Below are 26,742 nucleotides of genomic sequence, written 5' to 3'. Positions count from 1 at the left end.
CTCTTCCTTCGACTTTTCCACTGCTGCTGCTGCTGCTGCTGCTGCTGTCTGGCACACCACGTCGTAGGGTGGTTCAGAGCGTGGGTATACTAGGGTGCCTGAATGGTTTCGCCATCGCCACCGCTCCGCAGAACGACGGCAAGGGAGAAACTATTCAGGGCACCCTAGCGTATACGTTAGATGAGCGAAGCAGGGAGGAAAGGCAGCGCGGGAAACTGGTTTGGACCTTTGCACCGCGTCGACTGTGCACTCTACCCTCTGGAGCTCCCTGGGCCAGTGGCGTAGCAACAGGGGGGGCCGGGGGGCCGTGGGCCCCGGGTGCAAGGGGTCAGAGGAGGGGGGGGGGGTGTCATACGCCTGAAGACACCCCTCTTTCCGCCGGCTTGACTGGCCGCAAATGGCAAAGAATGCTCCAGAAGCCCGAGCTCATGTACCCGATGCGTTGCGCTGCAGAATTGTCGGCTGCAGCTCTATAAACACCCCACTAAATAATTGCACGAATGTGCGGGCTAAAAAAATTATTTCGCGAAATGGTCGCTAATCTACTCGCCTTAGCGGAACGTTTCATGTGGGGTGCGCTCGTACCGTGTGTTGATGCTGGGAGCAGGAGTCGCTAAACATGCAGTGAGGAGTAGTAAGGCGTTGAGGCTCTTGAGTCCCTCTTCCGTTCAGAACGCGCAGCGAAGACGAACAAAGACAGCAGAAAGAGGGCGTTCAACCAGCGCGCACCCGGCGCTCTCGTTTACGGCGAAGCGTTCGTTGAGAGCGACGTTGCATAAGTGCGGCCGTCAGAAGTCGCGAATCGGATTCTCTGGATCGTCTTCAGACTAGGTGCGGCCGAAGAGTTTGGCGGCGTATGACTCGACAGGCTGCATATAGTCGCGGGTGTTGCGATGTTCAGCTCGCTTTTACTTCCCCTCTCCCGCTCGCTCCGAGAAGCCGCTGCGAAACATGGCGGTATGTTTCACGCTTTCCTTCCTACCCTCGAAAGTTTCAGAAAGCTGTTATTATTGTGTGACTTCATGTCACCAGTACAGTGTCTGTGTCAGCTGCACAGAATTTTACAAAAAAAAACATGAATTTTGTAAGTATACTTCCCGATATTCTATGAAGTTACGTGTCTTTGTGATTGCTAGGAACTCGGTAGCATGAAAAATATGGCAGATAAGTAATAACCATATTCTTAATAATTTCTTAATTAGTACTTATAGAGGAATCACTTCAATTCCAAGAATTGAGGACTCAAAGTAATATTATTAACTGAACAAAAACTTCTTAAACAAAATCATTTTGGGTGCTACAACCTACGGTACTTTGGCACGGCGGGCGGCGCCCAGTATGGCAGTAGCGAAAGAAATATGAAATAGTGGACCAGTGACGTTGATCCCTCAACCCTCACCATTGCGAGTGCAGACCAACAGGTTTCGCTGGCACGGGCTTCATCGCGGTCTTCTTTTTTTTTTTTTTATGGTGACGCCAAGAATCGACGCGAAGCGTGCTCTATTCTGTTCCCAATCTTTTGGTGCTACCGCAGCTCGAATAATCACGTTTGACCGTATAGCAGCAAATAAAAGCAAGGCTTTATTGATTAGAATGAAGAGAACTCGTAATCGTCATAGCATTGGCGCCCGTGCAGCAGGGAGGCAGGTGGCGTTTTCCGTTTTTCTAATTTGGTGGGGAGATCAGCGTCATCATCATCATCATCATCATCATCATCATCATCATCATCATCAGCCTGGTTACGCCCACTGCAGGGCAAAGGCCTCTCCCATACTTCTCCAACAACCCCGGTCATGTACTAATTGTGGCCATGCCGTCCCTGCAAACTTCTTAATCTCATCCGCCCACCTGACTTTCTGCCGTCCCCTGCTACGCTTCCCTTCCCTTGGGATCCAGTCCGTAACCTTTAATGACCATCGGTTATCTTCCCTCCTCATTACATGTCCTGCCCATGCCCATTTCTTTTTCTTGATTTCAACTAAGATGTCATTAACTCGCGTTTGTTCCCTCACCCAATCTGCTCTTTTCTTATCCCTTAACGTTACACCTATCATTCTTCTTTCCATAGCTCGTTGTGTCGTCCTCAATTTGAGTAGAACCCTTTTCGTAAGCCTCCAGGTTTCTGCCCCGTAGGTGAGTACTGGTAAGACACAGCTATTATATACTTTTCTCTTGAGGGATAATGGCAACCTGCTGTTCATGATTTGGGAATGCCTGCCAAATGCAACCCAGCCCATTCTTATTCTTCTGATTATTTCCGTCTCATGATCCGGATCCGCCGTCACTACCTGCCCTAAGTAAATGTATTCCCTTACGACTTCCAGTGCCTCGCTGCCTATTGTAAATTGCTGTTCTCTCCCGAGACTGTTAAGCATTACTTTAGTTTTCTGCATATTAATTTTTAGACCCACTCTTCTGCTTTGCCTCTCCAGGTCAGTGAGCATGCATTGCAATTGGTCCCCTGAGTTACTAAGCAAGGCAATATCATCAGCGAATCGCAAGTTACTAAGGTATTCTCCATTAACTTTTATCCCCAATTCTTCCCCATCCAGGTCTCTGAATCAGCGTCACTGAGACACAATTTCATTTTCGTTTAGGGCTGCCCACAACCAAAATACTGCAGGCAGTAGTATCCACGACGATTTTTGTGAAGTTGTTGTTGGGCAAGATATGAATGTCGGCCTTCAATTTTGCAAATGCAATGTTGCCGCTAAAATTGGTAATTAAAACTTTAGAAAATTTTTTTTTACTTGTGACGTCAGCCGTATTTGCCACGATGCCGCATTTGTATTGGTTGCCAAGCCTTACAGTCTGACAGAAGATGTGCACATGCGCTTATCCCAAGTTATCAGTGCAGCACCCTGTGTTATTTGGCGCAGAAAAAACAGCGTGTATTGACCTCGAGCTCCACCATGGGAAAAGCTGGCGCCACCGTCGGCGTGACGTGCTAGGATGGATCACGTGGACATAGCGGCCGCGTCGGCTGCTTCGGGAGCGCCGAAGCGAGCTGGAGATGAGAGTTCCCTCGTACGCTGCGGTCCTCATTTAGTGGCGAGCTTTTCCCGGTTCGAGTGTCTCCTTTAACACGATTGAAAGCCCTACAATACGTAGTGGCTGCCTTTGCAGGCGCGCAACATGGTAGGCTACTGCTCGGTGCCGCAATGCAGGACGTACGCAACGGATCCCGGTGTCAGCCTTATTCATACGTAGCCGCAGGACAAGAAGCTGCGTGAAGCTTGGCTCGCGAAACATAAAACCGGCAAACAGTCATCGGCTACAACTCGGGTATGCAGCAAGCACAGACGCGAGGAAGATTTCTGCTACGGCGCCGGGTCTGCGATGTTCGAAAAACGCCCACTGAGACTCTCGCCCGAGTCCGCTGCCCGACTAATGTCATGACGGTTTGGTCTATGAACTTGTCGATGCTATAGATACTGGTAAGTTCACTGGAGTGGAAAGGGAGCGGTAAGAAGCACATTAAAAAAAAGCATGGCATATGGTCATGTTTGTGTTATGAAATAATGCACTGGATTACAAAGAAAGAAGCAGCGTGAAATCGCACGCTGAGAAAACCGATAAACATATAGTGCGACGCAACTCGAGAAATAATGTTGAAACGTCCAAGAATTTAGAAGAAAAAAAGATTGAATCGTCGCGTCGGCACTTCACAGTCCCCGTAGGCGTCGAAGTCTCTAAAATGAAATTATTTTTGAACAACTCTGATAGCGCCCACGCAACAATGGTTGCTCGCATACTGTGAAATGCTCATATTCTGCGGCCTAAAGCTCATGGCACGGTGCGAAAACGCGCACGCGGCGAAAGCGAAACAGTGCGCGGACAAGCATGCAGACGCGCAGTCGGTCGCTGCGAAGCTGTGCGATCGCTGCATTGAGGCTTCATTCTGTTATGCCCCATTTGGTTATACAGACAGCCCACTCTAACAACATATTTCACATAGTTTACTCTCAGCGTTTGCCTACCTTTCACGCAAGAAGCCGGTTCGGGAGACTCCATCGCGGCGACCGCGCACAGTGGCGTTCACTGTACGTATTCGGTAAAGAGATGGCGTCTGTAAACGATTCTGTGCTTTCAGTTTGCCCAAGACTATAATTTAGACAGTAAAAACCTTCTTTCGTTTCGAAAGTACTTACAGAAATGTCCGGGAGAGCTCCCGCGTGGTTTTTTCAGTGAGCGCTGACAGCAAAACCTATGAGGAGCACGCCGCGTGATCCCTCATACTACGCCAGCGAGGCACCAATACCTGCCGCATTGGTGATCTCTGGGAAAGAAAGCGAAGAATAGGGGGACCCGGGGGACGTGCGCGGTATCCGAGGCGGCTGTACTGGTTGCTGAAACCCGGAAATTGTCGATATCCTCGCCTTCCTGAACTACAGCCGGGGGGGGGGGGGGTGTTGACAGAAGACCTATGGGCCCCGGGTGCCAGACGACCTAGCTACGCCACTGCCCTGGGCGTCGCCACATTAGCCTCTTGACAGCTGTGGTTATCCGTGACCACATGCAAAACCATTGCAGAAATTGTAGCGATTACATTTCGACTAACACGCAAGTCCAGAGAGAAGAAAGAGGGTTAATCGGGGGGCCCGATTTTTATTCATTATATCATGAGAAGCCAACAAACAAAGACACCAAGGGAAACAGAGGGTAAATTACTTGCACTTACTAATTGAATTACTGAAAATTATAAATTAATGACAATGAAAGTGGATGAAAAAACAACTTGCCGCAAGCTGAGGACGCGTAATGCGAAGACGAGGGATCGTTCGCCACTTGCGGCAAGTTGTTTGTTCATACACATTCATTGCCATTAATTTATCATTTTCTGTAATTCAATTAGTAACTACAAGTAATGCCCTCTATGTTTTCCTTGGTGTCTTTGCTGGCTTCTCATCATAAGTCCAGAGAGAAGCTAGATAGTATGAAAGAAAGCAGAAGGGGAGAGGAGGCAGAAAATAGGTCCAGAGTCCTTTGGTAGAACCAACGCATTCGCGAAACAAGTGAATGACAGTTTTGCCACTCCTTGCTCTAAGTTCCCAAACAAGGGGGGAGGGGCGAAGAAACACGTGACGTGAGAAGGCAAGAAAATGCTACTGCTATAGACACGATAGCAGTTTCGGGCAAATGGGATACATTTAATTTCAATGCACGGTCTGGTACGTTTGTGCTATTTCTGAAAAATAAGCACCATGCAAATTTGTCAAGCTGACAACTTACGCAGGACATGCAAAAGTAGATCCGCATTAAAGCGCACCGTGAGGTATGGGCGTCACTACGGAAGCGGTCACACGTCAAATCAACGCTTCTTTGCCCACCGCGGTAGCTATGCGGCAATGTCATCTCTCGAGGTCGCGGTTCTTACTCCAACCGCGGCAGCCGCATTTCGATGGGGGCGAAATAAAAAAAAAAACACTCGTGCACTTACATTTAGGGACACCTTAAAGAACACCATGGTGTCAGAATTAATCCGGAGTCCGCCACTCTGGCGTGCCTCATAATATGATTGTGGTTTTGGTACGTACAGCCCCAGAATTCAATTTAAGTTTAATACTTCTGCCACGATACGATGTGCCACTTGAAGCAATGAATATGCTCAACCCTCTCAGATGTTATGAAGCATGGAGCACAATAACGCCTCAAGCAAACACCACTCCCTGTGCGTCCTGTGTACTATGCCGACAGACAGCAGTGGTGCACGCAAGGTAACGTTTAATATCAACTCACCACTCTCGTGCTGGAATAAACGTTGAAGAAAGTAAGCTTTAGCCGTCAACATTACCACTAATTATCGTCAGTCAACGCAAACAGCCCAGAAAACTTCACTTACATCGATTCCTACGGTGCATGGGATCCGCATAATTTTTTACAGTATGCATAGAATTCACAGCAGGCCAGTCACTGAAGCGTCGTCTTCTTCAGTCCCAAGGTCGTTCTTCTCTTCCTCAATGTTGTGCAGATCAGTGTAACATATTATCCAAAATAACTAAAAATGCATCAGCAGTTATCAAGAATCTCTTTCGTAGGTGCTTAACATTTCGCGATGGTAAATGCTTTGCAGAGAGAGGCTCTAGATAAAACAAGGGAACTTTGTTCCCGCATAGCATTGCCAATACTTCACGCAATCTGGAATGCTTCCTACAACATGTTTCCGTGGGATTGCGATACCACTGCCAATTATTTATACATTAAGAAAATACATTTCAGGGTGAATAAAAAAAAGCGCCTGCCAGTCTGGAGCTATTACGTAGTAGGAATATTATCAGATCTCAAATAATGTCTTACATTTTCTATGTATGGGTGTCAGCTCAGTGAGTTTATCAGAATACAGACAGGGAAGTTCCACTTAAGTTTGCAGGCCTAGGAATGAACGAGCAAACAAGGTACTCGCAATGTGTTTGAGTACGTATGTATCATTGCTCAAAGCCCAATTTCTCGTGCTAAGAAAGGCGCTACGAATAAAATTGTAAGAAATAATGTTTCGGGGCAGTTCTTGGCTCACTCTTTGCTCGCCGGTCAATAATTCCGCACTCCCTTACGTGTAGTGATATTCTGGTTGGATATGCGCCTTGAATCTTCTTTGTAAAGCGGTCGTACATTGTGAACGCAGAGGCTCGTGGCCGAAAGGTGCAGTACAACCTGCAGAATTCCGATGAAGAGCCGCTAGTGGACGGGCACGGCTTGGGTGCACCATCTGGAAACCGGACTCCCCAAGCAGAACGGAAGAAACAGACCTCCCCAAGGTGAGTTTAAGATTTCACCTCTTGCACAAAACATCTATTTCGGCCCAGCATTCATCTCTCCAACGTGGTTGGCCGTTCCTTCATGATCACTGAAGTAATAAGCTTCTGGGTCTTCAGTATCTTAAACAAAAGGCCTTGGATATATACCACGCGGATCGTAGCGATTAAGACTTGTCTTCACTGCATCCGCCGTGGCTCCACAGTGGCTGCGGCGTTCTAGTGCTGCGCACGAGGTCGCAGGTTCGGTTCCCGGCAGTGCCAGCCACATTCTGATGGGGGTAAAATGCAAAAGCGCTCGTGTACTTAGGTTTTACGCGGAAGTTAAAGAAATCCAGATATTCAAAATGAATCTGGAGCCCTCCCCTATGGAGTCCCAGCGTTGCTATGGGACATTAAACCCCCATATGAATGAATAAATCACTACCTTTCACTACTGATGTAATATATCTGCAGTACTTGAGTGCGATAAGGCGACGCAGATCTTTCCAATTGCTTTATTTTAGAAATGTTCAAATAGTGGAACTTTTAAACATAGTCGAATACGAAAAGATAGGAAAATAATTATGCAGATTCAACACACATATTCGATAAGTTGGAATTTGTGTGAAGCGAAGCTCTTGTGAAGCTGTTAATTAAATTAGCACTGTCACACTAAATGTGATGCGCGCAGTTCTCTTCATTGTGGTCTATGCGACGTTTAGTCTTATGCAATGCCTGTTTATGCATTGTATCGGTCTCAACTTTAATTTCGTGCAATGCTTATGTTTATGGCCTGCACCGTTCACAATATAAGCCAGAATGCAAGCAGAATTCACACTGACACGTCGACGCAGTGATGCCCAGAAAAGAAACGCCATGGTTAATGCTTTTCGAGGGAAGAATTGCGAGAAGTGTATGGTACACGTTTCGCAACCTTACGTGCTTTTACGACGGCATGACAACAATGGCACAATGACGACGATGACGACATGATGACGACGCTGCATTGGCTAACGTCTAAAACACCAAATAGCTAACTCTGTAAGAGTAACATAGGGAATGACTACTGGAAACTGCGCGGCGAACAACCGCGCTTCATTTTACTAAAGGTGTCTAAGTCTGTGTGTTTTACCGAAAACATGACAATGCCAATTACCCCAGAGCCTTAACATTCAGCAGATCTCATCTCCAGTTCGTCGACTCTCTGTATGCCACAGTTTACTTCCGTGTCTCTTTTAGCCTGAGAATGATATAAAGTGAGCCCTGGGAGTGGCAATCCCTCGGTCTTTATTTGGCTCCCAGGACATCACGTTGTTGCGCTGCAACAGTTCTCGCTGGAATAATTATGAGGAAAGGTGGTGCTGCCCGTGTCGTAGATCTGCGGCGCTGCCCTAAGAGGTTACGGTGGTAAATTCCCAAAGGTCGCGGAACATTAGAGTGATATCATGAGGCATTAAAAAAAATTATAAACGTTAAAGGCATGGAGGATAGTGCACGAACAACTTCCACCTGTTCTACAACAATGAGCAGATTCGTACTGCACAGAGAACGGTAACAAACGTCACCTGTTCAGGTCCTGAAAATTTAACTTATTCCGCAGTTCACATGGGGATAGACATAGCGACTACCGGTTATCCTGCATGGAGGGACGAAATTGCGGAAACTGGTTCCGGGACTACGAGGAACTGTTGTGATTCCAGATTAAAACAATTGTCTGTTCTAGCTCATCCACAAACGAATAAGTGTGCGTAGTTTCGAGTGACTAGAGCAGAAAGATAGTCAACTTATAAATCATCGTGAATGTTTTATCTGTGCTTCATGGCTATCGCGTAAACATTTATTCATTCTTCTAATGATGTGGCTTAATATTACGTGCCATGTCCTATAGAGCGGGAGATGGGTACCGGTGCGCACTACCTATGGTGACGAAAGCATGACAAGATTCACCTAGCCAACATACAAAAAATTTTCTTCTCAATAGCAGATATAAGCAGTAGTCAGAAAGCTTAGATAACTAGGAGGGACCTGTATTAGGTGCCTCCTAGTTATTGGGTAAGAAATATAGCTACTCCACAGATTCGCTTGCTAACGAAGTCATATCAACTGCAAAATGCCTTCTGAAGTAGAATTCATAAAAAAGTCAAGGCTGTAGGGCATGGCTGAGTATTTTCGACTGAGTTGTCTCACCAGCGGCAAATGAAGCAGTGCCAGTGTATACCCACCCCTTGCATATAGGTTATTTTTCTTTCTGTCTGAAGCTCTCGATATTCGTATTTTTATGGTATTGTTCAGTCTCATTCGATAATCTTCTATTAGCCGCACGCTACGCATGTCCACAAGTTGTTAATGTCGACACGACATCAATTGCGGGCAAGTCTTGCTCTCACTGCGTTCATTCTTCGTAACAGAACGCCAAAGCCTCTCTTGAAGTCCGTCGATAAACTGCGCCATGGAGACTCGCAGGACTCCAAGAAGAGAAAGGAGACCGGTAAGCATGTCACTTAAATTTGTCATCTTGACGGGCGTTGGGAGGGAGAAAACATATTCGCCACCATTTGATAGTTCCACGAGAAATATTTTATATGGCCAACTTACACATTTGTACTCCCTGTTAGCATGCTTTGAGAGTACGAAATAGCAAATAACTTTGCTGGAAGTGAAGGAAGTAAATAGGGGCAGCTGGTTGTTCTTAGTGTGCTAAATAATGACCCAATATATAGCCCCAGGGCCAAATGTGTTCTTAAGTGAAACAGTTGTATGGCAAATAATGAATGGTCGTAACTTGATACTGGCAAATGCTCGTAATTATTAACGACGTTTCTACATGCCTTTTGCGCTGAGAGCAAATGCCCATGAATTATCAGTTCCCAGAAAAACAAGTCTACTTGAGTAAAAAAACCCGTAAGCCATGGAGGACCCCTGATCTGCTAAGTAAAATTAGATAGAACAATTAGCTCCATTAGACGTTCAGGATAAGCACATATTCTGAAAGATTACACGATGTACAGAAATCAACTAAATAAGAAAATTAAAAAAAAACGTAGATTGCACTATATTCACATGAATATAGAAGCCACCGCAAATAAGATTGACGTCCTGTGTAACAAACTGAATTTATTTCTAAACCGAAATGTATCACGGCAAAGTGTGGGAAATCTTACAATCAACGGGAGCAAAATATCAGGAGTAGCACTTGTAAATACATTTAACGACTGCTTGGTGAATGGTACAGATGACGTGATGTTTAGTGAGTTTATTCAATTTCTTCTTGATCCAAATCCGTCTTCCATGTTCTTTGATTCTGTAGTGTTATGTGTGTAGACTTTAGCAAAGCTTTCGATAATATTTAGCATTCTGCATTGTTTCAATTACAATGATATGGAATTCGTGCTCATCTACTAGACCTAATGGAATGTTATCCAAAACATTACTAACCCTTAGTCGAGGTCTACAGAAAGCGCTCGGACTTGAAGTATACTTCTAATGCGTTCCAGAGGGAAGCATCCTCCGGCCTCTTCTTTTTATAGCCTACATAAATAATCTAATTCATGTTTATCCCGATTCTCCATACATTCTATATGCCGATAACGTCAGCATATTTGTTTCGGCTTCAGACAGTACAACATTCCAGGAAAGAATGAACCAGTTTCTTGCGAAACTAAAACACTGGTGATGTTTTAATAATTTAAGCATAAACCCAAGTAAAACGAAGGACGGTATTATTTATAGCAACAAATTTGCAAGTGAATGATAATTTGCATTTCACGTACGGCACTACTGAAATAGAGCTGGTGAATCATATACACATTCTGGGAATTGCGTTCTCATACAATATGCTTTGGCACGAACCTATAGACAGTGTGCTGAATCAGTTATCACGCATTCTTGGTATGACATACAGATGTAAAATAGTGTTGCCATTTCAAGTAAAGTTTTTATTTTATAAGTCCCTTTTTTATTCACTCCTTTCTTATCCTTTTCTGGTATGGGGCTCCATAACGTTTATGAACTTGCAAAAACTACGCCCGATGCAAAAGTAATATATCAGAATGCTTTTTAACTTTCAGTATGATGCCCACACGGGTGAGTTTTTTGAACAGGCTGAAATTGTACCTGTCCATAACCTCTACACATTTAAATTATCTGATGCGACAGGACGCAAAGTGAAAGAAAATTGACATCTTCTGCGTGATATTTATCATCCGCAGTAGAACATTGCATCGCTAAATACAGGATACAAACAAAAGTGGAAAGTGATAATCCCGAAAATAAATTATTCCAACGATACATTGTGCTGCATAATGCCTACACTAATTTATAAATATATGAAGCGGCCATAGACCTTCTACAGTGTGCACTGATCCAGTTGCGGAAAATGTATAAGTTAGGTTCTTAAATTCCATTGGCTCTCTGTCCACCTTTATGCAGGGTGTTGCACGTAACTTGAGACAAACAGTAAAAATATATACAATGCCACGTAGCTGGACAGAGTCCAGCTTTGTTTGCCGTCGCTTGGAGATAATCACATCATTTTTTTTTCATTTCGCCTAATTAGATAATTAGTCCTAAATAATTAGTCGATTCCTCAAATATTATAATCAGATGAAAAGTGTCGATGAGAGAATTGTACAGCACATGAAAAACTCCGGATACAGCTTTCTGTTGCTCGATACGTGCTACATAAAAGTGTTTTTTCCGAGCGTTGAAGAAGGCCGCAAATGCACGCAAAATTGCCGCGCGACTGGCCGCTCGAGGCACTTTGCCTGTATTTGTAGGCACTCTCATAGAGCTAGAAAAGACGTGGAATGCTTATACTAATGCTAATAGGGCCTTTGGTGTTCGGTGTGAATAGTGTGCGCATGCGCAGCAGTCGTGATATCGCATTTACGAAAGCCGCGTGGGGGAGGCTACGTTTGGTTTCACTTCCGATTACGGTTTCCGGGCGCGCTGACGCATGTTCTTTGGCGAAGCGGCCACAGGCCTATTTCAGTTGAATATTTCTTTGCGCCGAGCAGTTAATCATAATGGCACCCTTCGGTACCTAAATTTTTCCTTGATAAGCAATCATTTTTAGCTTCAATTTGTTTTATCGTAACTGTTCGACGCACTTAAGGAATTTCAATTGTGTGGGAACTAATCTAGAATAATTCGATCTTACATTTTTCATAAACAAAATGTGATCTAATGAAATTTATTAAGTAGCCAGTCTCAAGCAAACGCCAGAAGTGTCGCACAAGTTGTCTCTTCAATATTTATTTACTTGTTTCGCGCAATTACAGGGAAAATCAGTAGTTATGCTCTCATTTGATATCAGCGTTTATTTTAAATACATTCACAGGGCACTGCATATAGAAAACAAAGAAATAAATGTTGTTCTTTTTCGTGCAACGTTCGGAGGACACATCAGTCTGCGAAAATACACATTATCTTGCATGTCGTTAATGACACACTACAAGAGCCGGAAAGAGAACCAGCTTGTGGCAGCAGCCACAAAAATGAAATACTGGACTGCAGTATGTATCACTCACCGATAATCTTCGCGTGTTGTATTTGACATCCGTCCTCTTTCGCGTGCCAATCAATCAATCAATCAATCAATCAATCAATCAATCAATCAATCAATCAATCAATCAATCAGTCAATCAATCAATCAATCAATCAATCAATCAATCAATCAATCAATCAATCAATCAATCATAAATAACTTTGTTTTCACCTAAAAATTTACAGCGGATAAAGGTGACCGGCAAAAAAATATGCATAATCGCAGTTTGACGAGCATTTCGCCCACCCATCGACGATGAAAACGGTACAGCACTCATAATCTTTACCATAACATCGATAGTGCGGAAAGTAAGGAAGCATTGAAATGTGATCACAAACAATCGTTCCACACTCGAGACTTGTATCCCGTTGGACTCTCCGCCAGCACATGTGTGACAGTAATACGACGACTTTCACATATGTCGTATTTCTTGCAAAATGTATTGTGCACGCTTGAATGCAGAAATACCGTAAAAGACATGCATACAACATAACAAAACTAAACAAAACACAACGCGCGACGAAACGCTGATATAACAGAAAGCCTGTTTCAATTTTCACAAAAATAATGCTCTTATCTCTTATTTTTGTAAGGAATGAAGGATCCTCAGCAAAGAAGAGTTGGCAGAACGACGTCGCACACGTGCCGAAAGGCCTCGATAAACCTACATGGCCACGCAAAAAGCTTTATTATACGCAGAATAAACCCATGCTCTCCGGCAAGTGCGAGTAGCACGTGCCTGAGTGATTGGCGGGCAGCCATCCTCTATTCCTTTCGGAACGGGGCAGTTTCCGCCTATTCAGAAATAAATTCAGTTTTGTTGGCCATATTAGTGCATTTTTAACGCGTTCACGTCACTTAGACGCAATGAGTTTTCAGGTTTTGTGACTTCGCGTGATAGGTGAAGTGGGTGCAGCCCGAGAACTGTTGACCAATAGCAGAGGGCTAATGGCGAAAAGACGCCAAATCAGAAAGAATTGTTTTCTTTTGTTTGGTCCAATCATGCGTAATCAGTGTGTACACGTCGTATCAAATGTGGAGCTGTCGCGGTTCTCCTGACGTCGCGTGACAGACAGGCGAAGTGGGCGAGGGTCAAAGAAACTTTTGACCAATCGCGGAGGGCTGATTGCAAAATTGGAATAGAAAAGTTTGGATTAGTTTCACGTTATAGTGCCCCATATGCTGGGTAGGACGGCTGAAGCATAGTGCAAAAGTATCGTCTATTTCTGTTTACGAAAACCTTAGCCAAAACGGTGGCGCAGCGAGATCATCATCATCGTGGTCCATGCAGGAGAGAAGGACGAAGAAGGTGAGGGAGGTCGCAGCGTCGCTGAAGGCGCCGACTTGGATGACCGGTGCCCTCGTGAGACGCTGCCTCTGCTGGACGTCGCTCTGCCGTATCCAGTGGTGCCCCGGCCCGCACTCGTTCGGGAGCTGAGCCGGCAGTACGCTGAGCCGCATGTGCCGCGGGTGAACGTCTGTCCCCCGACGCCCCTGCACACAGACCACGAGGAGCGGTAGGACTTCTTTGAGTGATAGCCAAATGTGCTTCCGCGTAAGTTTTAGCCACCGCTCTCGGAGCGCACACTTGTTTCACGCAACCGCTGGAACAATGGCCTCCGCAAGCTTTGGAAGCACCCCACGAGAATTCGCGAAGGGAGCCCGCCGGTATATTGACGTTGTTCTGTTTCGCACTTTTTTTTCTCACAAAATGAAATTCCGCTTCGAATCCGTTGCGCAGTCGGCAGGCTCTGCTTCTGGCCGACGCGCAGTGGGCATAGTTTCGATTTGGTCTGTTCCACATCCTCCGTCATGGCCATGAGTAACGCTAACGCTGCCACGGCTACGCCTAGCATACATGCACAAATACCCGAGACCGGGTGGCAGCCGCCACCGTAACTCAGTTGGTTGAGCACCGCAAAAGTCATGCGGAGGTTGTGAGTTCGACTCGCAAAGGTAGCAAGTTGTACGGTAGTCCACTGTAATTTTCCTTTTTTTATTATTAATACATCTCAGTTAAAAAAGAACAAGAAAAGAAAAACCCAACACAGTGAACTTCCCCTGTGCTTTCCTTGGCTTCATTGTCTGTGATCTCCGTATGGTTGTTACTAACAAACAACTTAATACGAAGAGTTCGGTACCAAAGCCTTCCATCTAGTCATATTGGACACAAATTTCGACAAGAGTGGTTGAAAAAGTGAAGCAAAAAATTATAACGGGACAGAAGTAAAATATTTTCGAAATTTGAAAGGGAGCTTTACCACAATGCGGAATTTTCTTAGTACTAATGACGGCAGCGGGCCCATCATTGAAAGGAAGGCTAGGCGTTATTAAATTAAGATGCAACGTTGCATGTCTTTTTTTCAACGTAATATATTTATTTAAATTAGACTCGCCCCACCGCAGCTGGCAGCCAGCAGAATGCACTCCATCCGGCCGCCGCTAGCCAATCATTTTGGCCCCACACAAGGCAGCAGGACAGAAGCCGTCTATAACTAGAGTATTTTCTCGCATACGAGCGAATATTTCTCACCTCTGACGTTGTCGGCAAGAAGAGAATTAAAAACAACGCGATCTGATATATGGCGAATTCGATTTTGCACCCTTTAAATGACGGGTGCAATATGTGCACCCACTACGTGGTGGTCATCCCACCCTGAACCTTGTCTACACCTTATTGAAATCTGGAACGACTGGTAAGTATACTTCTGATGCACTCACATGACGCACACACACCCTCATGCGAGCGTCGACAGCCTGACAGCCGCGAGTTTGCGTCAGCCTTAACCGGTGCCTATATGTATTGCGCGTTCTTACTTTTCCCGTTAAAACTTGCTTCAAGCTAGGAGGCTCACATCTGTTCATGTACTGAGACAAGATATTTCTATTTCCTTCGGTAATGATTTAATCGGTGATGATGTTTTAGAGCGCAGCTCTTTGGCGTCCGTTCCTGGGTTTCGCGTCGTCGTCGGCGTTGTCGTCGGCCTCGTAACCAGCTCCGCCCCCCTTTCATCCCCCCAGCGCTAGCAGCGACCGACTGATACCGCTGGATGCCGCTGACGCCGCTAGAGAGTCAAGATAACGTGACTGCATAGAACACCGTCGCCGCCATGCAGAAAGAGGAGGAAAGGGTCCCCCCCCCCCTGTTCTTGTGTGGCGGATAGGGTGCTCTTCAGTTGCCGACGCGCCGGTTATTTCACGTAGGCCCCGGCACGTCGACGAATACGTGACCACCTTCCCACGGCTAGACCTGGTTCTTAGCGCTGCGGAAGCGAGGGTATCATATTGTATGTGTCGGCATAGGCGGCGTTGTCCGTGAAACCAACTCCGCAGCTGGGGTTGACTCACTATCGGCGTCAGCGGCATCAGTCAATCGCTGCTATCTCTTCCCTCCTCCCTTTATCGTGTTGTCCGCTTGCTGCGCGCGCTTCTGCCCCCATCGTTTGCCGCTGGGTGTACACGCCGCCCCCCTCCCCCCTCTTCCTGCGAGTCTCCGGTTGTCAAAGCGCCGGCTCGAACTTAATTCCTTTCTTCGCTCCTCCTCCAATGCAACCCCTGTGCGGTGGCAATCAGAGAGCCAGATCGGTGGCGGCGGATCTGTATATGTGCACCGCCCGAGCCGAAATTGCCGCTGCCGTTCGCCCTGTGCGGTGGCAATCAGAGAGCCAGATCGGTGGCGGCGGATCTGTATATGTGCACCGCCCGAGCCGAAATTGCCGCTGCCGTTCGCCACTGCGAAATTATCTGCCAGTTCTTTCTGAGCCATGAGCGAGACGACCGATGGAAGTCCTCCGTCTGCTGCTGCTGCTGCTGCTGCTGCTAAACGAGCTGCCAGAGCAGAGGCCCAGCGCCGTCGCCGTCAGAATCCAGAGGTGCGTGCCGCCGAAGCAGAAGCTTACCGTCGCCGCCGTCGAGATGATCCAGGAGTACGGGAAATATAAAAAAAAATTCTGTGATAGCGCATACATGTGTTGCTCGATTTCTTTGCCTCAATCTATCGAAAAGGTGAAACAGCTTATTTGCTGCGCTCAAATTTCGCATTAGGAAGTAACGTAATCGTCGGTAATTTTTTTTGGTAAACATGAAATCTAATACTAGTGCGCGATGTGCGTTGTATCGAATAGTAAGTTCGATGACGTTCGGAAAGTTACGGCATTGCAAAGAAAGTTGTATCGGCTACGGTAAACTTGAACATTCTCCAACTAGTCAGCCAGCAGTGCAAGACGTTTCTTCGAGTTTCTTGACCTTCCGCAATACAAAGGTGTTTCGCTTCCAGAGTAACGTCAATGGGCTGTCTAATAGCCGCCTGTGAAGTGGATTTTACATCTCAGCAAAGTGGAAAAAACTTCACCGGTTCAATGCCGAGGTGATGAGGGGGGCACGGCTCAAAATTTCGTTGAGCTATCAGTGGGCTATATGAGTGGTGCTGCAGTTTGAATCCGCGGGTGCGTTATCGGTAGGGGTGTGCGGATAGGGATTTTTGAGATTCAATAAAATATGAATCAAATAGTGCCAGAAGCGAATCGAATCGAATATCGAATCGAATATCGAACGAAGCTTTGTTAATTGAAAGCACAATTCACACTATTCAGAGAGTGCGAATGATCGCTGTACAGCCTGTAAGGTATTGGCTACCTAAGTGACCTAGCCTTCTCCACTACGCAGGTTCTCATGTTTTATGTCTATACCACGGTGTAAGAATAATATATTTAGGTGTTGACACTGGCCGCCCGCCGCGGCGGAGAGCGCGCACAGATTGTGTTCGCCCTCTAGTACATGCGCCGACCGCAGCGGCGCGGGGGCGCTGCGGAGCAGAGGCCCTTCGCTTTCGGTGCGGCAAGCGGCGTGCCCAGAGCCGTGTATTCCCTTCTCCGGCGTGCCCTGCTTTAGGTGCCCTTTTAGGCTGCGTTGGTCGATGTTTTGGGCTGAGAGAGTGCATCACAAGCTGTGAACACCACGATCTCAGCTTCCACGTCGTCAGCTTCCATCGTGGACGAGCAAATTTTGCGAGAACTAGCTTTTTGTGTCGCGGTTTGGCACAAGCCGGATTGACAGTTGTGGAAACGCACGTGGTGGCGCGGGCCGACGCCATGGACGGTCGTCGCGGCCTATGTGCATTGTGTCTGTGATCTGTTGTTTGTTGCTGTGACACACCTGTCAACTTCAGCCGGGTCCAGAAGTCTGCTAGACGCAATTATGGGTAAGAAGTGCTTCGTACCCAACTGCAGTTCGGGCTACCGGAGTTGTCCGGATCAAGTTTCACTTTTTAAAGCTCCGTCGGAGCCTGCTCGCTTAGAACTTTGGCGCCGGGCAATTCCCAGAGCAGATAGGATATTGCAACCGAGCGACCACGTCTGCGCGAAGCACTTTCCCGAGCATATAATATCAAAATCGTACTATGCCGAGTTCAATGGCAAGGTACTTTTAAATGTACCGAAGAAGATCCCGGTGCTGTCGGCGAATGCTGTGCCCAGTATTTTTCCCGGGTGTCCGAAATATCTGACAAAACCGACAAGGTCAAGAAAGCCTCCTAGAAAACGACAGTCTACGGCCACGTGTGGCGATCAGTCAAGCAAGCGGCCCGCTCCCGCCGCTGTCGCACTGCCCGTTTGGACGGTCTGTGAAAAACAAAAAGGCACCGATCCATCATCGAGCCCTCAGAAGAAACTGCAGACATGTGAGTGGAGTGATCAAGGAACGTGCCCTTCTCCCACCATGGAACTTGGAGGCACCTCCTCAAGTGCCACCTCCGTCTTCCTTGGCGTTCATGACGTTAAGGTTTGTTCTCTTCTGCACTGCTCCGGGTACTTAATATTCTAGGTGCTTAGTGTTCCCTGTACATAACTTTCTGCTAACCGTATCGGTCCTCCCGGCATGCCATAGATACCTATAGGTGCCCCTGGATAACGAGATACAGTTGCTTGCAATACAGGTTAATAGTAACTGCCCAGCCCAGGACATTAAATAATTTAGCTGTTGTTAACATACAGCATGATTAAGCCCTTAGCTTATGAAGCAGTCCGCGAAACTTTTGCCTGTAGCTTTTTGGGTTTGGCTGCTTTTGATAGTAGCATATGTTTTATAACAATACCTTAAATCCATTTCCACTGATATAATTTCTCTCATTTTTCGTCAGGACAACCGCACGAGTCCACATCAGGATGGTCCAGATGGATTGTGTCACGTCCAGACTGAAGCACCATTGGCAGCATGCAGCAGCCTCGGATTAGTCGAGGAAAGTCACGAGGGAGTGTCTGTCAGCGGCCAAGATGAAAAGGAACCGCTCACATTTTCATGTCTCTCGAGTTATGTATCCAGCATTCAACTTTCAGGAACCTCGTGGGCAACACAAGTTGTTGATAGCTTTGGTGTGGAGGCTGTAGTCTTCACGGAAGTGGCTTTGGCGAAGAAGCGCGACCAGGCACCTTTCCTGAGGAAGTCATTAGATGCTACAGTTTCATCCAGCGGAATGCTGTCACTGCGTGCCTTCATTTATGGTCACCCTATAACTGTCAACGCCATAAGCGGCGATGTTGTTCCATGCGGCCTAAGCGACTTGGAGAGTGTGATTCACAAGTTTCACAACCTGCACGTATGCGCTGGTGGCCCCGGTGGCGAGATGTACCACAACATCGAACCCGAGTGTGCATATATCGACGCATGTGGCGTGTGGCGGCACAGAAACTGCATGTTATTTTCTGAACAAGCAAGTTGCGACCGTTGCGAAAGATTGAAAGACACACTCCGGATACATTACTCCCGTATGAAGAAGAGAGGAGAAATGAAGCACATTCGTCTTTTAAGCAGCCCTTCCAAAAAAGCCCGCATTGACCTTTTGCGGAAGGCAAGAATTTCCTGCTACAGGTCCAAAGTGCGACTTCTAAAAGGAAAAAAAAAGCTTGAGGCGGAACTGAGCAAATGCAAAGCCAAGCTTAAACAATTAAGTGATGAAACACTTGACCGCATTTCTCGTGATGCGAACCTTACTGAGGCACAGCAGCTTGTGTTAAAGGAATGTGTGGCTGCTGGCAAGACTGGTTCTAAGAAGGGACGACGATACTCGGACAGCTGGATCCTGCTTTGCTTGCTCCTTCATATCAGGTCACCAGCAGCCTACAGGTTCCTGATGGAAAACGAAGTGCTCGCATTGCCGTCAGTCCGAACAATACGCCGGTATGTCTCTATGGTGGGATTTAAGTCGGGATTTGACAGCAAGTTCTTTTCTGCTCTGAAAAGGAAAATAGAAAAAATGGACGACTTCAAGCGACATGGGATTATCATGTTCGATGAAATGCAGGTTAGAAAAAGTAAACGTGTCAATTCTCGCACGATGACATATGTAGGGCTGGCAACAGACGCTGGAAACGCTGATGAGCTCGCTGATCACGCCCTCGTTTTCATGTTCTGTCCTTTTGGCGATAGCTACGCTCAACCTATAGGGGTGTTCGCAGCAAAAAATGCAACCAAAGGCTCCATTCTCGCTCAGTTGCTTCTCCAAGCTATTGTGATGCTCGAAGAAGCCGGTGCAAAGATTCATGGGTTTGTCTGTGATGGCGCGTCAACAAACAGGAGCATGTGGAACATTCTAGGTGTTAATGGAAGCCTCAAGGAGAGCTGCAACTCGTTCACGCACCCAGTTGACCCTGAAAGAAAAGTTTTTGCGTTTTCTGACACTCCACACTTGTTTAAGTGTGTGAGAAATAGACTTAAGCAGCAGCGATACTTGAAAAACGAAGGACAGTGGATCAAGTGGGAGTACTATGCTGAAGTCTACAAGGAAGACGTTGCCAACGCGGGGGGCCTAAAAGTCTGCCCGAAAATAACGCACTCTCACATGTACCCGAGTAACTGTGAGAAGATGCGTGTGAAGTTAGCCACCCAAGTCTTTAGCCGCTCCATGGCGGCGGGTATTCAGTTTTATCGGGAACAAGGTATCCGCAAACTCATAGGCAGCGAGAAAACTCAAGAATTCACGTTGTTTTTAAACAATTTGTTTGATGCACTGAACAGGCGATTTCCAGCAGAAGGGATCACAAGGAACAGCCGAGACCTCGCAATTCTCAAGCATGGAATTGACTGGCTGGACAGCTGGGAAAGAGAACTGGAAAGTGGCAACATTATAAACGACATGTTCTTGACAAAGAGCACTTGCGAGGGACTTCGAGTCACATTGAAGTCCACTTTGGATCTTTGTGAGGTGTTGCTTGATTGCCACAACTTCAAATATGTCCTAACCAACAAAATGAACCAAGATCCTATCGAGCGGTTCTTTGGCAAAATACGGTTGGCAGGAAGCCAGAATGATCACCCTTCGATGCCCACCTTTATGCAGCTTTACCAGACGCTGTCGATCTACAGTATCCTTAAACCTCCGAAGTATGGCAATTGCAAAGTCGTCGAGGGTGAGGAACCATTGCTGGATGCGTCATATTTCAGGGCCCTCATTAGAACAGACGACAAAGTGGCATCATGCCCTGGATTCATCAATCAAATTAAAGAAAAGCTAGACGATCTAGTTTCAGTAGAAGACTGGGAATGTGAAGATATCGTTCGGAAACACAAATCAGACGGAGGGCAAATTACAGACTGCATACTTTATTATGTCACCGGTTTTTTGTGCAGAAAGATGCGAAGAGTTGCCAGCTGCGCGGCTTGCTTGTCAGCCTTCAGCGTAAAAAATAATTCTTTTGCTGAAGCAGCTCTAACAAATGTGAAGACCAGAGGGGGTCTTACCCACCCTAACGTCAACATATTTGACCTTCTAAAGCATACGGAGCGGTTTTTTGTTGACTATGCAGACTGCCACACGGTGTACTGGGACACCATAGACGCAGTGATAGATACATACACGATGACATTCCCATGTGCTGATCACAAGGAAGAAGTACTCGCACAGCTCCTCCACTATTACGTCAGCATGCGTATGAGGCAGCATTGTAAGCACACCAATGCAGTCATGACAAAGCAGTGTCAAGAAAAAAAGAAACAGGCCAAGCTGTGCTCATCCTAGATGATAGAGGATGATTCGCTCAGTGTATCGTCCAAATAAACGAATGCAGTGATCATCACAATTGCAGTCACGGTCTTGGCTCTTGATTACACGAAAGTAGCCCAGTAGGTTGTGATTCACTGTGTTTTGTGCGTAACCTAGTGACTACAGGAAATCACATCTCTCAGAGAGGCTACTTGTAGTAATAAATTTGTTTGTTCAACAGAATGGCTATTCAGGCCGCATTTGAGCAAAAAAAAAAGCAAATTGTGCTGTTAATATCCCGAAGGGGCATATGGGCATTAATAGATGCCGCAATGGAGGGCTCCAAACTTAGACCACATGGGATTCTTCACATCACACAGCACACGGGCACCTTTTGCGTTGTTTCGCGGCCACCGCAGCCGGCATTACACCTACGTTCTCGGGCCTAGTGCTAGAGACAACCACTCAGCATCGTCGGTGCCGACCTGAGGGATAAGATTGGCAGAAACAACGCCAGTGGCATTTCCAGTAACTATTTGCGTTTCGCGTACCTAATTGTGGACTGCACTTGCTATTAAAAAGCCGCAAATGCACACTTGGATTTTTGTTTTGGTCCCGGCGTTCGCGTGTATAGCGGCAGTGGCGTTCTGCAATACAGCACAAGAGCGCGGGTTCTATTCGTGGCTGCGGAGTAAGTATTTCTGATGCAGGCGAAATGCGGAAACGTCCTTGAGGTTTCTGTGCAAATTAAAGAACTCCAGGTGGCCGAAGTTAACCATGTTCTCAACGCGGCGGTCATCTCGCAGCATTGGCGCAATACACTGCTCAAGCAATGTTTGAATGTACGCGTAGGCTCTTCAGGCCAAATGTGGGCGCGTTGAGTCCGACCTTTTATATTTAAGAGGCAGTGTAGTTAACTATGCTCACAGCAGTCGTGCGGATGAACGAAAAAAAAATTTGCTATGAACGCATTTCGATAACGAGCTCGGAAGCAGCACAGGGCTGCGTCCTCGCTGCTGTTCCGCCCATTCATGCAGTCTCAGCAAGAAAAACACGAAGTAGCCCAAAATTATTTGGTGTCGACAGCAGTTTCAATCCTTCGTTGTCTTGCCGCACTTCACAAAGCACGCGTACACGCAGCGGCACCGGAAGATCCCGTGGCATCTGCATTACGGCTGCCGAAGCTCGGCGACTAGGGGCCCCGGGTGCGTAGCGCCATCTGTCAGCGTTCGAGAGAAGCGCAGGGAGCGGCGAACAAGTCCTGCTCGCGCCGCCGAGCGCAGTGTCAACACCTAAATGTATTCTTACACCGTGGTCTATACACACCATGCCCGCAGGGTGATAAGGTACCGTACTTTTGCTTCAATTGCGTGTTTATTTGGGCGCAGTTGACGTTCTGAAATATTCGGAAAGTACTCGAAAAATATTCGCATTTAGGAATAGTGACTCTCCGATTCGAAGACTAAATCGAATAGAATACTATTGGATTTGTTATTCGGAAGTTTCCTGTATTCGCACATTCCCTAGTTATCCGCCAGAAAGCAGACGTCATTGGTAATCATACTCAGGTCTTCTCTTTTATCGTGCTTCCGAATTTCTGTAGCACGGCGCAAGCGTAGGCGGAGGTGATTATTTAACACTTTGGAATGAACCCGAGTTAAAAACTTTCACGCAGACATCTGCATCTTGGCCCTTTCGGTAACGAGAGATGTTTGCAATCCTTGCTCATTCCTTAGGTTCACAAATTGTGCTGGCAGATTAACTCTACTAAGATGGGCACTTCGTCGTCGCTACAGCCAGGCCGGTGTTTCGTGGGCGGTGACGGTCACCTTACGGGGCAATTCTGTCCTTTAATGGCAGAAGCAACTTCATATGACAAAAATGAAGCTCTTCGCATTATGCACATAAAAAGCGAGAAACGCGGTGAGAAAATATAGGTGTATAGCTTAATAACATCACAGTGAGAATTAAAACCCTTCGAAATTTCTAGTATTAAATATGAACATAAAATGAAGCATTTCTCTTCCTTGCTGTTTGCTCACCACGTTACACTATTTATGCCGATAGAGTTTATTTGACCATGTCACCGTTGTACTATAGCGTGATTACCACAAGACCAATGTCGTGCGCGCACATTTGTATCAGCATCGCAAAAAATCATTTTTGTTTATTTCAATATGATACTCTGTACCTAATAACGCAGCTTGTGGAGAGGGTTTACTAACATTTGAATGAGCTGCTGCGTTCATCCACGTTGTGTGGAATAAATCACCCTGATGGTCTCGTGCGCGTGCGAATCGATTTAACCGGTCAAAATAGCATCCCGATTACGCGGAAGTGTCGTCTCTCCTGTGGACATTTCGAGTACCTGTTCTAATACTCCTAAAGCTATCCCGTGGCTAGCCCGTGAGAGTTATATTGGCGTTAACACTCAAGATTTTGCCACGATCTCGTTGATACCAACCTAAGCTTAAACAGTAACGGCGGGCTGTAAGCACGAATGTTAGCGGATGGAATATGCTTCAAAGGCTGGTGTAGCAGTTGACCTTTCATGTCAGTAAAGTGCCTGAAACAAAAATGTTTTTTTTTTTTGCTGTGATTTCAGGAAGGCGCACCTTGAACGCGAGGACACAGATTCGTTGTGACGCAAGTCCGGCTGCTCCTCGCGAGCCATACATGTGAAGCCAACATGTGTGTTTGTAATAACTGTATTTTACGTCTTTATTCATCTGCCTGGTAACTTCCAGCCATTTTTTCGGACGATACATATGCCTTCAAGAGAACAACACTGCTTTTGAACTATTGTGTATACGCTAATAAAAAACGACTTACTGCTGCATGTAGGCTGGTTGGTGTTGTGCGACGGGAGGAGGCGGGTAAGTCATTGGAGCTCGCTCTCACTGTCTAGCGGATGCCACTATAGGCGTTCGAAAAATGCGGATGTATTTTAACAGCCTTTTCGTGATTTTTTCAAACAGAGCTAGCTTTAGCGAAACGACCGCAGATAATGAAGGCCTGTCATGGGGATTGGCAAGTTTGAATGGCAGCTTTCGACAGCTGGGACAATGACTTTAGATTTGAGTATTAACAGTTAGAAAGAAATAACAGCGTGAAGGCAGGCTGCTTCCGCAGCCTGATCACTTTTTTTCAGGAAGAGGGTTCAATGCGCAGTTGAAACGCCCAGTTCAGAAAGTGCGAATTCAAGTGTCAACGCTGATTTTGCAGTTTTTAAACGTAAACTATACTCTTTATTGGCGTACTCGGGACTATAATGCTGTCACATTGGCCTAAATAGACACCAGAAAGTTTTCCGTAGATTTCGCACTTTGATCACAATCTGGCCATGATATCGCGTTTCGTGCGTGTTTTTTCGACAAAATGACAAATTTCTCTACTAAAGAGCCCGCTATTAAAAATTGTAGTTAAAGCGAAGCAATAAAGCAGAAAGGAATAATAAACATTTCGGCATGGCTGGAAAAGAAAATAAACCGGCATAGATACTAAACATGTTACAGAAAGCTGTATATGTCTAGAGTCTCGAGCAAATGTTTTGGGACAAAGGCATCAGCAAAAAAAAAGAAGAAATTTCTTGTAGCACAGTCCTGGCGACGTAAAACTACTTCAATGCCTTACTTTCTTTGAACTCGCTCACGTAGCCTGCATCACTTGCTTTCAGGCGGCGTGCTCAGGCTGAGAAGAAAAATTATTTTTTCGCTGCATAATTCGGTCTGCAAAGATTTTTCTCGCTGCAGTACATATACTGGGTACCGTAGAGCCAGCGCATGCCCTGTGGCAAGTATTATTAGCCTCTAATGTTGCAAAATATGTCAGCACAATTGTGCACAAAAAGCCACAGACATGGAAAAGTCATCACGGCGTTACAGTGGCATCCAAAGACTCATCCCCCGAATAGCGCAGCACTAGTCCACAGGAAAATCACGCAAGGCGTTCACAGCTCCTCTCTATATATAGGTATAGGGGCAGGATCAAGGTTGTAGCACTTTCCTTGCCGTTAAAGGACGCCTATCTAAGACGGCAAGACAAAACGAAGTGTATCTTGATGGGGGTAAAACTTCGGTCGTTCGATGAATACATGCACTACAGAAGCGTTCGGGGTGTCCGGGGCTCTAGATGGCGTGTTGGCTAAATCGAGACATAGACGATGTAAGAATGTGCATAGAGCTCGTTCTTACACGATCCATGAATACTTTGTTTAGCGCAAAACGACAGGCACAAGAAAGACGACAGGACAAGGCGCTACTCTCAACTCTGAGTATAGAGTAGCGCCTTGTCCTGTCGTCTTTCTTGTGCCTCCTTGTCCTGTCGTCTTTCTTGTGCCTGTCGTTTTGCGCTACACAAAGTATTCATGGATTCGCACCAACTAGCCCGCCAACACATTGTGCTGAACTATCTTTCTTACATGATGTTTGGTGAGAAACATAGCAAAACGTATATCTTGTTCAAAAGAGACGATTTCGCCTGCTAATTGAACCACGTGGCTTTTGGTAATCGACACATTGGTCCATGCGGAGCTTCTGTGGCGTGCGATGAAGAAAACGCAATGATTGTCTCTGTATTTAATGTACGCACGGAGCCACCATATTGCCCTCTGCGTCATTGCTATTTCAATGTGACCTGGAATCCTCTACACGTAATGCAAACTTAAATATGTTCTAAATTACTTAACAAAGCGAGTGATTGTCACCCTGCCGTAGAGTTGCTTTCCAGAGCTGCTTTACAGTTTGGCTACATCCCCTATTGTGACTGCGGACACTTTGGCCCATAAGTGTTGCAGCATTTCGAGTGTCAAAGAATTCTGCTGCTGTAATTATTGTTTCAAGAGCCAGATGACTGTTCGTTATTACAGTGCGCCGTGAATGCGAAACCGTTGAACTGTTATCTGTCGCTGATCTATCTCTGAGCAAAAACTTTTAGCTCTCCTTTAATCTATTAATATGTAGAATCGTCAGAAAATTTGCCTCCAATGGATGAATTAATCGTTTAAGGCCGGGAGAAAGAGAGAAGGGAGAAAGGAAAGGCAGGGAGGTCGATAAGACTTTGTCCAGTTTTCTACCTTACAAGTAGAGAGGAGGATGGGGGGTGAACGAAAAAGAGAGAGAAGACGCGAGTCTTGATCGCACGTTCATATGCATTAGGTCAGGTGCAGCGTATCTAAAATCGGGTACTCAAGTCTGTCGCCTTCGGACCTGTAGAAGAGCTCTAACGGCTTTCTGGGCTGATGAGTTGTGAGGTCTGCCTCCCACAACCTGCCCTTGGCTTTCGTAAATGGCCTATCGTCCGGGACTTGCAGCAGGGTTAGCCACCAAGCAGGACGATTTATATCTGGTCGCAAAACACTATACTCCTTAATTTTGTGGTGCTCACACCGCATCGCAGGTGCTACCACAACTCTGCATGAGTTTTACTGTTCATGGATGATCCTCGTGTCGCGATGACATAGGGTGAAATTGACTAGCCGCTTCTTGAAC

The 26,742-nt window shown here is 46.2% G+C and overlaps 1 protein-coding gene across 1 annotated transcript in view; it reads left to right on the top strand.

Annotated features, from left to right (window-relative positions):
* Window positions 1–24,096, top strand: part of LOC142558593 (transmembrane channel-like protein 1) — a 93,870-nt gene extending 69,774 nt beyond the window's left edge. The window contains exons 20-23 of the mRNA XM_075670779.1: window positions 6,623–6,755; window positions 9,143–9,222; window positions 13,571–13,796; window positions 23,859–24,096. Coding sequence (XP_075526894.1) covers window positions 6,623–6,755; window positions 9,143–9,222; window positions 13,571–13,796; window positions 23,859–23,898 — 479 coding nt within the window. The 3' untranslated portion in view covers window positions 23,899–24,096. The remainder of the gene's footprint in view (window positions 1–6,622; window positions 6,756–9,142; window positions 9,223–13,570; window positions 13,797–23,858) is intronic.
* The last annotated feature ends 2,646 nt before the right edge of the window (window positions 24,097–26,742 follow it).

The sequence above is a fragment of the Dermacentor variabilis genome, chromosome 1 (assembly GCF_050947875.1).
Source record: "Dermacentor variabilis isolate Ectoservices chromosome 1, ASM5094787v1, whole genome shotgun sequence".
NCBI classification, from domain to species: domain Eukaryota; kingdom Metazoa; phylum Arthropoda; class Arachnida; order Ixodida; family Ixodidae; genus Dermacentor; species Dermacentor variabilis.
Note: the sequence above shows the minus strand (reverse complement) of the source record. Positions and strands in the feature narration are given on the sequence as shown.